This window comes from Cydia pomonella, chromosome 25, assembly GCF_033807575.1.
Source record: "Cydia pomonella isolate Wapato2018A chromosome 25, ilCydPomo1, whole genome shotgun sequence".
Lineage (NCBI taxonomy): Eukaryota > Metazoa > Arthropoda > Insecta > Lepidoptera > Tortricidae > Cydia > Cydia pomonella.
This window is the reverse complement of record NC_084727.1, coordinates 10,077,336-10,090,908: the sequence shown is the minus strand read 5'-3', so window position 1 is coordinate 10,090,908 and position 13,573 is coordinate 10,077,336. Positions and strand designations below refer to the sequence as shown.

General features: G+C 38.4%; 1 protein-coding gene across 2 annotated transcripts; it reads right to left on the bottom strand.

Annotated features, from left to right (window-relative positions):
* Positions 1–109: 109 nt before the first annotated feature.
* LOC133531438 (enteropeptidase-like) lies at positions 110–11,785 on the bottom strand. 2 transcript variants are annotated; one of them, XM_061869651.1, is made up of 8 exons: positions 11,332–11,785; positions 9,252–9,750; positions 5,930–6,075; positions 4,615–4,827; positions 4,177–4,298; positions 1,257–1,433; positions 959–1,130; positions 110–418 (listed from the first exon to the last, which is right to left on the bottom strand). In XM_061869651.1, the coding sequence occupies exons 1-8, from the start codon at positions 11,351–11,353 to the stop codon at positions 135–137; spliced, it is 1,635 nt and encodes a 544-aa protein (XP_061725635.1). In that variant the 5' UTR covers positions 11,354–11,785; the 3' UTR covers positions 110–134. The 2 variants fall into 2 exon arrangements, with proteins under 2 accessions (XP_061725635.1, XP_061725636.1); XM_061869652.1 differs by lacking the exon at positions 4,615–4,827 and having other exon boundaries at positions 11,332–11,775.
* Positions 11,786–13,573: the final 1,788 nt, after the last annotated feature.

Here is a 13,573-nt window from a genome sequence, read left to right as displayed (position 1 = left end):
TACAACATTGTTGTTTTATTTATGTACTTACCTGGTGCAAAACCTGAAATTGTATTTCATGCTTCAATAGATTGCGTTACCCCTACGAGAATTAAAAAAATAAAATATATTATTTGTGAAAAACCTCAATTTTATTAGCAATAACAATTACAAATGAACTGTCTCTCATTCCTTGCCAACAACGCGCCCAACTGCGGGTAATACTTCCCACACTCTTCCACCACCCCCTGTATATTCTCCTCCAAGAACGCTCTGTGTATACGAACATTCGTGTATAGAGTCCGCTGGTTCGCGTCACACGGGTGCGAGCGAGACGCCACCCCGCGTAGGAACGGGACGGCGATGCCTTTCGCTAAGTCTTGGTTATCGCCTAGGTGGAAGGCTAGCCCGGCTCCTGGGTCTCGGATGCAGATTTCACCTGGAAAATATGGGTATTATTAAATTCATACACCTAATATCTATCTATACTTCTCCCACTACCCTTCTAATATAGGGACCGTGCCGTGCGCGTTGGAGGGTCTGCCATCTTGTGGTCTGAATCGGAACCATAAACAGGCACATTTACACGTCAAGTGTTTTCTTGTGCATAGTAGGTTCTGCCATCTTGTGGGCTACATCGGAACAATAAACATCACATTTACGCTTCGCGCTAAAAATCTGACAGCTCCTGTGCTGCCTCCTACAGTTCATGCACGCTCCCTATAGTATTATATTGAAAAATTTTTTTTTTTGAAAACTCAACAAAAAATTACAAGTGAAGAATTTCTTGAATATTATTAAATATATTAGAACGGGTCACTCATGTATTTTTAGTCGAAGATTGTTTGACACGTTTTGATCAGTAACGAAGAGCTTCAACGGGAGCACGCGTTGGCGGGCCGATACAGATTGCCCGGCGTATGCGACAGGCAGGCGACAAACTACCCTCGTTTTCGGCATTATTGTCATAGGTACTTACCTAAAACTGGACTCGTCCCTGGTTCGAACCCCGCGCATATCTTGTCTTCTGTGAAATACTGCAGAGCATTTTTGTCCAGGGTCCTCTTGCAATCTTCCGAAGACACATACGGGACTTTGAGGGTCTGGAGCTCTGTCAGCTTTCCTCTCTGTAGCAGGCCGACACCTAAGGTCTTGGAAGACACGACAATAGATTAACCTCTACAACTCATTATCTGCATAACAGCCTTTAGCATTGGCATGTCAAAATTTCTTAGAACTGCTTTGAAAAGATTTAAAAGTAAAGCAAAAAGGTTTACCGTAGCAATATTTCCAGGTTTCATCTGCTCCTTCTCCAGGTCTTCATCAAAACTGATACACACAGGCCTCATTCCAGTGGAGTCGTAGAATGACTTTGCTAAGTGTACCACCGCGATATCGTGCTGGTAGTTGGTCACGGCTCCATTGAAGGTTGGAGGGACTTTTATTGACCCTACCTGCAAACATATCAACACTGTAGAGTGAAACCAGGATAAATTGGCAGTTATTTTCGTAGCCCAGACGGTGGTTATATTAAATGCCAAACTTCTATGAAATTAAGACGTTTACTTGATACTTGCACAATGTAGGGCTAAGATGGTTGGCTCTTTATCATTTGTCATGCCTGTCACGTTATAACAAGTATGTAAGAGCGAATTGACGGACATAAAAGTGGAACCATGATGCCGCCGCTGGGGCTATCAAAATCGCAGCTAACTTATCTTGGTCTGACTCTAATAGGTAACACTAGGGTAACTGGTAACTCAATCTATTAGTTTATGGTCGTAAGAAAAAACTTGCCACTGTTTAAACATGTTGAGGTCACGGGCAAAGTCAGATCCACGGGGGAGACCAAGGGCGTAGCCAGCCAGTGAACTGGGGGGGGGGGGGGGGCAAGTTGACCTACCGACTGGAATTGGTTTCATGGTGGTGTGAGATGGGTATAATTAGGGGTACCGATGGTGACGTTGCTTACATAATCTCGTCTGTCAAGGTGTTTCGGCAGGAAAAGCCTTGGCAGACTTATATATCTATTCCTGAAATGAGGGTTCATACCTACCGACTGGAATTGGTTTCATGGTGGTATCAGATGGGTTAATTTTTGGGGTCCCCATGGTCACCTTTGAGAGCATCTACAACGCCCCGCTTCTGCAGCGCATCAGGGATGTTTGCGGAAGCGAGAGTTGACTGCTTTTATGCAACAATCAGAAAGAAATGCGCGTCCCTGGTGCGGCGGGTGCGGGATAGCCGCAACAGCATCCTGGCCATGATAGCGGATAGGATTGATTGTCCTTATATACGACATTGCTGCAGTGTGCACATCTCTTACAATGCTCAAGTAGTGGGGTGATGTGCGCACTGTTGCAATGGAGTATTTATTTATTTGTGTACATAGCCATAGTACCTAATATAAAAACCTTAGATATAAGAATACTAACGTAGATAAGATAATGAACTATTCTGTTACTAACCATGTATTATGAATCTTTGTTATTTGAAATAAATGATTAATAATAAAAAAGCACTTCCGGCAAACAAAATGCTAACAGATTTCACTTTTCTGTGTCTACATGTAAATTTCTAACTGCTGCCATATAACTATTACTTTCGGTATACCTATAAGATGGGTTAAATCAGCCCCCCTTTTGGCACCGGATGTGGCCTTCTTTTTTGTACTTGCGGCAAGGTCCACCATGGCACACTATCAAATTCGGATTCAGCATCAGTTTTATTGGAAACAATAGGGTTGTTTCCATCTACAAATCTTAGGGCAGAATTGTATCCCAATAAAGTCTTTTGGATTATAAGAACATGTTAAACTACTTTTACAGTACATATGGGGCTACTTTATAGCACTAGTGCGAGAAGTAGCATATTACGTTACTGTGTCGAACATTTAAAGGGCCATATGTACTGTAAAACGTTGTACGATACATGTGCGAATAGGTAATTCGCAACTCGTGTCGATTTAAAACACTCCCTTCGGTCGTGTTTTAATTTATCGCCACTCGTTTCGAATTTCCTATTTTCGCACTTGTATCGTAATGTACTATTAGGGGACCTGTAATGCCCATATTTTTATAAATATTGAATTTAAAATACCTTTTGGCACACGTCTCGTGACCAAACTCGAAACGTCATTGAAGATTCTGATGACGTCACAACTCACGGATTGACACTGTTGACAGTTAGGCGATAAACAACAAATGACAAATGTCAGTTGACAGTTCGTATCTTCTACTTCGTGTATGTGTCAAACCGTAAACTGTGACGTCACACAATTTTCAAAGAGGGTTTTGGGCGCAAAAGCATCTGTCAAAATATATTTTGTTAATTTAACATATTTAAAGCCGTTTTTAGTATAAAAGTTGAATTTTAGGGCAACTTTTAGTTAATATAGAACGTAAAACAAGCGTTTCAAAAAATTGGAAACAACCCTATTGTGCATTTCATTGCGATGTGGCGTAGCCCCCCGCCATCACTACGAAACATACCTTTATGTATTTATAGTTGTCGCTCGGCGTGTAACCCGTGCAGTCTCACAGTAAACGTGAACGAATGAACACATATCTTTAATTTACCGTACCTTCTGATACCACATCCCAACATAGGTACATACATACGGTAAAGTGGTGATCACATTCATACATACCGTAAACCGGTATCAAGTCGGTACGAAGTTTTGCAGTCGGCTCTTCAGCCATTAATGTAGCTTAAAGCACGCCGCGGACTGTACAGTTTCTACCATCGCTAACACTATTGTATACAGAGACCTAACTGATCTGATCCAAACCATAGCAATCTTGAACCAGTAATTTAGCCGGTAGAGATGAAGGCATGTTGAGACTACACCAGCGCCGAAAACAAATTGTGAACTTTGAGGATACCTTCCCCTTCGTTCAACAATAATAATTCGTCGAAACAAACGTCGTTCTACTGCCGGTAGCTGCCATATGTAATCAACAGTGTTGGCCGAAACGGGTTGACCACACCATTACAAATTTAACCGTAAACTAAAACCGTCCGTTACGGTTTACGGTTCAATTTTTAATGGTTAATGCTCAATTGCCATTAAAGTTTGGCCAACGCTGGTAAACGGTATGTCAGCACTTGTTCAGTGCTGACTGCGAATTCTGATGTTGGGAGGATGCCTTCGCCTTCTTTCCAGGTCAAGTTTTAATAAACCATAATCAAACGCACGTCATTCTGCTGCCGGTAGCTGCTGTAGTCATCCAGTCGGTACGTCAGCACTTCGCCAGCACCTACTGCGAATTGTGATGCCGGCAGCAACCCCTCGCCTTCCTTCCAGAAACAATGAGCCGCTGAAACCAACGTTTATTGGTTTTTCTACTTGTCGACTGTAATGGTTGAATTAAGATTTCGTATACCAAACTGTAATTGGGTACTTTTCATGTATGTGCTCCCAACTCAACTATAATTTTCATTTCGAAACGGTTTAGTCAACTATAATGAAATGGACCAATCACAGCTCGCCGCGGTCAAGAGGACGAAACAAAACGATAGCTCAAATGAATTATTTATTTTAGGATCTATAGTAGAAAAAAAGCTTCATAAGTCATAAACGCACATGTGACACAATTAATATAGCAACATCCATAGACTGCGAAACCCGCTTACCATTGCTTGTTAGTCTCCATAGGCTACGGTGGCCAAAATGCCGGTGGAAAAAACTGCCTAAAAATTGAATTTTGCAAGTACCAGGGCCACATAAGTTACGAGAAGGTGTCATTGACCACCCCGCCGGGTCCCAGCGGCCGGGGCGCGCACGAGTATGAAGGTATCGCGGCTGCTCGCGTATCTTAAATAGCTGTATACTTCTGGCTTGTTTACCTGTATGATTTTAGGTATTAGTTTAAAGTATTATTTTTATTGACTCGCAGAAAAAGTAGTATACAATAAGTATATTATAATCAAGCTTTTCAATCTCGTACCTCACTTTGGCAACTCAGCAAGCTTCGTTGCCAAAACACGGTACTTACACTTACTCGAAATTTATATCAAATACTCAAGTCTACTGTCCCTTGGAGCTGTGAAAAAATCAAACATCTAAGCCAACGCAATCAAAAGATACAGCCGTTTATGCCGCAAATTTCCTCAAATTTTCGACACTCGCAAGGGAATCAAAACCTACAAAGTACTTGAACACAGAATCTTGAAATTTGGTAAGTAACAACGTCTGTTAGCACAGATTTAGGAAAAATTGAGAAAACCGTAAATTTTTAATTATATCATATAATCCAAATATTTTTAATAATTGATATGACTCGATTGTCTTGATTCGTGATGTGAACTTTTACTTATATACCTACAGGTTTGTACGGAACCCTCGGTGCGCGAGTCCGACTTGCACTTAGCCGGTTCTTTTGATGCTACGGCTCAAATTGATTTTCACCACACCAACTGGTAAAGGCCCTCTTGATTGTTCAAAAACTAATGAGAAAGTTGCATTTTATCCACATGTGGGCAAAGTAATCAGATACAAAATTTGAGTTGTTTCCTTATGTTAGCTAGTAGAATTGACTTTTAAAAGATGATTTTGAATGATCATTTTAGTATTACATTCGTTTGGATTTGATTTAATTTGAATATTTTGGTATTTTATAGTTAATAGTTTCTTCGCGTTGGTGTGGTGAAACATTTTGTGTTTCACTCGGAGGCAAAGTTTGTTTAACCCTCGTGCCTTGAAACCCTCGCAACGCTCAAGATTCTATTTCTCGGACCACTCGCTATGCTTGTGGTTCATATTTGGAAATTTTCGCTTGCTCGGGTATCAATATTAGCACGAGCGGTTAAACAACAACTTTGCCCCCTTGTAAAACAAATAGGTAACTATTGTATGGACTAGAGATCAATCGTACCGATTTTCATACCTTTAACACCATTTGCAGAATATTACGCATTTCTTTATACCATAGAACTAATAGGGTCTCACCTGAAATCACTGTGGCTCTGCTGACCATTGACGCTCCGCAGACCCTCAGGTACGGTTGTTCTTGTGCACTGAACACGCTGACTTGCCATGACTTGCGTTTGTTATCTATGTTCTCAGTTGTCTGCGGTTTCCAGTCGGAATCAATACTAGAAACGAAAATGTGCCAGCAATCTATTATTAGCTTTAATTATATTTCCATTTCTCATCATTGTTGTTCTAAAAAGTGTGTAGAAAGTGATACTTTTCTGCAGGGTCTCTATTGTTTCCCATTGCGTTTTAAGTCATAATGTATTGTTTGTCCGCATTTTCGTGTCATAATTTGGTTTTTCTCAGAAACGCGTTAATTTTTCAGGATTGCCATAAAACAAACCTAACCTAACCTAACCTATCTATAGGATAAATAGCAAAGAGCATATAATTGATAAAAAGGTTTCAGAATTATGACTAATGATAATCTGACAATCATTACATTATGACTTTCAATAATTATGTCTATAAAGGGATCCGGTTTCTGCATTAGAGCATTTTGCTTCTAAGTATTTTTTTCATTTTTTATGATAAGCAATTCAAATTTCGTTTTAAATGGATTTGTTATACAATTTCCATTCTGATATTTAACTCCCAATTCCATAAATAACGGTACTTTTACCTAAATGATTAGTAATGCATTTCAAAAAACACATGTATTTTACTTTCCTCGTATTCGAAATGAAAAGTAGAGTTTTTAACTCGGATGAAAGGTATCACTTCAGCATCGGACTATTGCAAAAGCGAAGTTCTCCAGGACTATAGATTATCCAAGATGGCGGTGGTTACTCGAGGTCCCAAAAGCCAAAGCCCTTAGCAGTGTGCAAGTGGAGATCTTATAGAAAATTCTCACCTTCTGAGAATTTCTGTAAACTTTCATGCGAAAATTCTCATGAAAGTTTAAGCTTAGAAAGTTCATCAAATTTGGGATTATTACTCAATGTCCTTAATTGTTGACGACCAGTGAACGAAATAAAAATTGAAGCCGCGCTTGAGAACAATAGGGTTGTTTCCATCTACAAATCTTAGGGCAGAATTGTATCCCAATAAATTCTTTTGGATTGTAAGAACATGTTAAACTACTTTTAGGGGACCTGTAATGACCATATTTTTGTAAATATTGAATTTAAAATATCTTTTGGCACACGTCACGTGACCATACTCGAAACGTCATTGAAGATTCTGATGACGTCACAACTCTCGGATTGACACTGTTGACAGTTCGACGATAAACAACAAATGACAAATGTCAGTTGACAGTTCGTATCTTCTACGTGTGTATGTAGTTATGTGTCAAACCGTAAACTGTGACGTCACACAATTTTCAAAGAGCGTTTTGTGCGCGAAAGCATCTGTCAAGATATATTTTGTTTTTAGTATAAAAGTTGAACTTTTAGTTAATATAGAACGTAATACAAGCGTTTAAAAAAATTGGAAACAACCCTATTATGCCCACATTTAAATAAGACTGTACGTTTACAGAATAAATCAAAACTGGTAAACGAAATATAGTCTATTAACTACACTTAAGTTCACAGCTAAGTGTATATAAAATGCATATAATGTCAATAACTACCAATCAGCGACATTAATCCGCTAATAACCTTCTTGCTGTACGTACTGGCAGCTGAGAGTTCGCGGTTCATATTTTTTACCCACGACGGAACGGAGACGGTATATGCGTTTGGGGTGAGAGGATCACGTAGTGATTATATGCTCTTTGGAGAGGATGTTTGTGCAAACCAATGTTGCCATTTTTCTTAAAAACTACTAGCCGATTTTGATGCGGTTTTCAGTGATGGGTTCGGGTTTGATTGGTGTATGTTCTTAGATAGGTGTTACGGTGGCCATTCACCAGAGGGCGCTGCAGTAAACATTTATTTGTGCACCCTTTTCAACTACGTTTTAACCGTCGTGGGTTTTTTCAAAATTTTTAATTTTGTTTTAATTATGATTAGAATACGAGTATGACCTGGACAGGGATAAGTTTATGTCATAATAGTTTGAAGAACCAGTCAAATAATCCACGTACATCCACGTATAATATTTTTTTGCAGATCTGTAGATAAGTAGGTAGTTAAAATCTTATCATGAAATGACAGACTAATCCAACATAAGTAAATATTCATTGTTGCGTAAACTTAGTTAAATTTGATTATAGTCCGTTTTTTTTGCATCAGAAAGAAGGTAAGCTATTTTGACGTGTCTTTTTATTGAAAGATACTTTTGAATAATAAGTCATGGCAGATATGTAACAATTATAAATCATACACGATCATTTACATTATTTTGCTTTCATAAGTAATCGTTACTGGTTTTAAATAGCGTTTTTTTTATAAAAAGACAAGTCAAGGTTGTTTATTTTTTTTCTAATGCTAAAAAAAGGAACTAAAGTAAAGATTGTATACATATATATATTGGTAATATTGGATATACAGGGTGATTTCTGGGTCGTGATCCAGAACCACTTTTTTTGACTCTGTAAATGATCCACATTATCAAATGGTAGTATTTGATTAAAATATAATTAGTGATCTTTTTCTTATTTTTAAGTAAAATTTATCTTATAGTAAGTAATCATGGTCACCCTATGACTTTTGACATACTCTGTATGGAAAGCGACAAGACGTCACATTGAGTAGGGTGACCAAATTGTATGCAAAAATGTTTTTTTTTCTACTGGCCATCTGACAAATAATCATCCTTATTGGTGATAATAAATAATAACAACATCATTAGGCTCATCTTTGAATTCTGTACGATGTATAGTTCTCTTGCTCCACGACCCCGAAATCAGCCTGTATACAGATGATTACTATAACTAACTTATATCTAAAATATATATATATATATTATTTTGACGACCGGTCTGGCCTAGTGGGTAGTGACCCTGCCTACGAAGCTGATGGTCCCGGGTTCAAATCCTGGTAAGGGCATGTATTCGTGTGATGAGCATGGATATTTGTTCCTGAGTCATGGGTGTTTTCTATGTATTTAAGTATTTATTAATATTTATATATTATATGTATCGTTGTCTAAGTACCCTCAACACAAGCCTTATTGAGCTTACTGTGGGACTTAGTCAATTTGTGTAATAAAGTCCTATAATATTTATTTATTTATTTATTTTATTTATATATATATATATATATATATATATATATATATATATATATATATATATATATATATATTATACTACGTCGGTGGCAAACAAGCATACGGCCCGCCTGATGGTAAGCGGTTTCCTTAGCCTAATAATAATAATGGTAATATTTAATATGACTTTACTTACGTTACTATATTCGTTTGATTGTCATTAGGTTCTGCGATCTGCGAGGTAGGGCGATCTCCTATTTCATCTTTCGGCGCCTCCGTTGCCTTGGGGAAAGGATCCTGAATACCATCTTTAGAATGAACTTCGTCATAGTCGTTAGAAAACGTAAAAGTAGATAAAGGTTCGCCTTCACTTAAAGGATAATCGAATATGAGAGGGACATATTCAGTCGTTGTTTGAGATGTGGTAGTTGTGTGTTGCTCCCATGGTCCGGGTCCGCTGATATTTAATCTCTGTTCAAAGGTGTCTTGATATTTGTTCGTATCTCCGTCATATATAGACTGATTTTGACCGGATCTGTGTTTTTGACCTTGAAAACTGTTGTCTGGTGAGTCGGAATGGTCAGTGACACTTGGATCTATTTCTGTATTTTGTTGCTCGTTTCGCTCATTTGCAAGTGTACAAGGTTGAAAAGATTGACTTTGTTGGACACTGTCGTGCACCAAAAGGTATATCACTGAAATAAAATGGATTGTTTGACTGTCATTAGGCTCTGTCGACTGATCTACGATTCTATCGTTCGGTGCGTCCATTCCGCCAGGTTATCCCTTGGCCGCGGTAAGAACGATCAAGAAGCTAAAACGCGAGATATGGGCTACGATTCCGCTCTGGGTCGTATACCTGGTCACGGACTAAGTAAAGGGCCACTTGCACTTTCCAGGGTTAGCGAACTAACTCGAAGTTAACTTCATTGGTTCGCCAAACCTTTTAGACATGCAGCCTGTGGACATATAATACTAAACAGGCCTTCAATGCCCTGCGCGTCCAGTACAACAATGGGTTCAAGATGCTGTTGGGACTGCCTCGTTTTTGCAGTGCGTCAGGTATGTTCGCGGAGGCACGCACTGACTGCTTCGGGCAAATGCGTAAGAACTACCTCCCTGATGCGTCGCCTGCTTGCGCCTTCTGGAAACACTGAGATGGTGTACATATGGGATCCGGAGGCTTAGTTTATAATTATAGGTTTCGCATCCGGAACACCATGCTGCACTCTAAAACTCAGATTGTAGATGTAGCTCGAAAAGTGGCCAAGATAAAGTGGGACTGGGCTGGGCATGTCTGCCGCATGCCGAATGATTTGTGGGCCAAGATCACCACGGAGTGGGTGCCCCACGAGTCAAACCGGGGATCCGGCAGCGCTCGTCGCCGATGGCGGAATAACTTAGACTCCTTTTTGAGAGACTGGCCAGTTGTAGCTCTAAACCAGGACGAGTGGAAGAAGAGGGGGGAGGCCTTTGCCCAGCAGTGGGACACAATAGGCTCGTAATAATAATAATAATAGGTGTAACTAACATAGGATTAAGGGAATGTAACTACACTAACTCAATAGACATGAACTGAATTGAATTAGGTAAACTCGAGATAAACAGTCAGTACATTTTAACCCTGTATAAGCGGTTAACTCCGAGTTATTTGGCTAAACCTGGAACGTGCTAGTTGGCCATAGGGTAGCTCTACGTTGGACGTATCATAGTGCAGATATTGACTAACCAATTCAGTCAGTTCAGGTCATGGTCAGCTTTATGACGCATTATATTTTGTATGGACCGACCGTCACAAAACTGACACTCAAAATTTGTATGAAAAGCTGTAGTTGTTGTTGTTGTTGGACCTAAGGCACCCCGGAGATGCATAGGGACTCCACAAGATCCTTCCACGCCTTTCTGTTTTGAGCAACCGTCTAGCCCTCGAAAATAAAATTAAAAGCTGGGGACACTTTTTTTTCTTTATTTCAATCAATAAGTTGTTCTCGTGACTCTTAGTTGAAATAAATTTTCAAAAAAAGCAAATAGTACAGTCAAGTGTAAAAATATGGGTGTACACATCTTACTTAAAAATATGTCCAATAGCATCTTATTCCAGTGTAATAAGAGCGTAGTACCATATTTATAAGACGATTCTTTCGATACATATTTTTGCACTTGACTGTATCATTTTTTCTGAAGAAACCCCTATTTCATACTTAAATAAAATTGGCACTTAAATAAATTCATTCTTTTGAATTTCGAATATGATTTCGTTTTATAATATAACTCACCCAACAAAACCGTAGCGTACATATTAGTCACTGTTTTCCTTGTATTTGTTTACATCGAGATGTCCGACACCTATAGAATTACTTGAGACACTACGATCTACAAAGTTTAGCATTTTTAGGGTTCCGTAGTCAACTAGGAACCCTTATAGTTTCGCCATGTCCGTCTGTCTGTCTGTCTGTCCGAGGCTTTGCTCCGTGGTCGTTAGTGCTAGAAAGCTGAAATTTGGCATGGATATATAAATCAATAAAGCCGACAAAGTCGTATAATAAAATCTAAAAAAAAATTTTTTTTAGGGTACCTCCCCTACACGTAAAGTGGGGGTGAAATTTTTTTTCGCTTCAACCCTAGAGTGTGGGGTATCGTTGGAAAGGTCTTTCAAAACTAATAAGGGTTTTTAAGAAACATTCTTTGATAAAGTGAATATATTCGGAGATAATCGCTCCGAAAGAAAAAATAATGTGTCCCCCCCCCCTCTAACTTTTGAACCATAAGTCCAAAAAATATGAAAAAAATCGTGGAAATAGAGCTTAAGAAAGACATTAAATGAAAACTATAGCGGACATGATCAGTTTAGCTGTTTTTGAGTTATCGTAAAAAGTTTTCCCTTCATAGTAAAAAGACTTAGGTACTTTAATTAGGTACTGATTATGCAAATTTGCCTATTTGTTTAACTCGGGTGAAAGGTACCGTTTCATGCCTTGGTCAGCAATTTACTATACTTTAAGCTCCAGTTTAGCTTATTGTGACGAAAGAGTAACTACGGAACCCTACACTGAGCGTGGCCCGACATGCTCTTGGCCGGTTTTTAGATTTGAATTCTGCCATTCGATTGGACACTCTCTTTATAGATAAATAAAGTTTATTTTTGTGTTTGTTTGGATACAGTTGGATCTTTTATTTTGCAGTGTACTTTTGCCTTTACATAAAAGGTTTTAAGCACCCAAATGATTATACTAGCTGTCGTCATTTTATAGATTTATGGTATAGGATCTTGTTGACCTTGGTAGTAATGGTTGTTGTATCGAATATTAAAGTGCCAATTACATCCACACTTTATCGGGACCCGAGAAATAATATATTTCCGTTTCACCAAATATCAGCACATCGTTTACAATATTTAAAATGTAAAAAAATGGTTCATATACAAAAATATCAAACATTGAACTTTTTTGGCAATTAGAGCTAAGTAATTTTTACGTTTAAAATATTGTTAAGGATGTGCTGATACTTATTCCGTGAAACGAATACGATTATCAGGCCCGAAATCGGGAAGTGAGGACGCTTATCTCAAGAAAACCAGGGGGCCTAGCGCGAAAACCGAAATTCGCAAATTGCGGGGATCTTTCTCTTTTACTCTCACTAACACGTAATTAGAGTGACAGAGAAAAATGCCCGCAATTGACGAACTTCGATTTTCGCGGTTATATGAAGGCATATGTTTCCTACTTAGTCAGTTGGCCTGCGACAAACTTGGCCGAACCACCGGAGGAGACATTCTTGTCTTTATCGGTAATAGGTGGTAGAATTCGGGGAGCGAAATTGGCGTTTGCGGACGCACCACCTGATTAAAACTTAAAACAGGCAATTTATTGAGATTGGCGAATAATTGTTTCCGTCTGGTCTGGACTGGCCATATGATGATTCCGTTTGGGGTTCTCGAGATACATATCTTGAATTTTATAACCTTTTCCATACATAAAAAAAAAAAACAAATTCAATATTCTGAAGTAGGCCTCAAGGGCACTTTTACAAGTCAATACAACATTATAGTAACATCATATAGTGACATGAAAAATACATAAAAACATTTATAAATACAACAGCCAATACCTGGGTAAACATTACATTATAATAATCTTAAAATAAATAATTACTACAATACAATAGAGATGTGTAGTCTCTATGGTTAAAAATACATTAAATCTGGAGATGTAAAAGGTCTCTATTTTTTTGTAACTTGTGAATTTCCATGTTTAATTGTCTGAAATCTATAGATCCGCATAAAAATCCTCGTAAATATCAATTTCAATCAAAACAATCTTAAAATTACTTTGGACTTTTCCATAGAAACAATAAACGATTAAAAAAACCGCACCTGTTACAGATATATGAAGTATGCCAAAAAATTACAAATAATTCATGGTAAACCATCTGCGAAGATATTACGGATATTTTGGCGGCTTTTGAATTATATTGATTTTTTGCTCGTGCTCCATACATTGTATTTGAAAAAAATATATA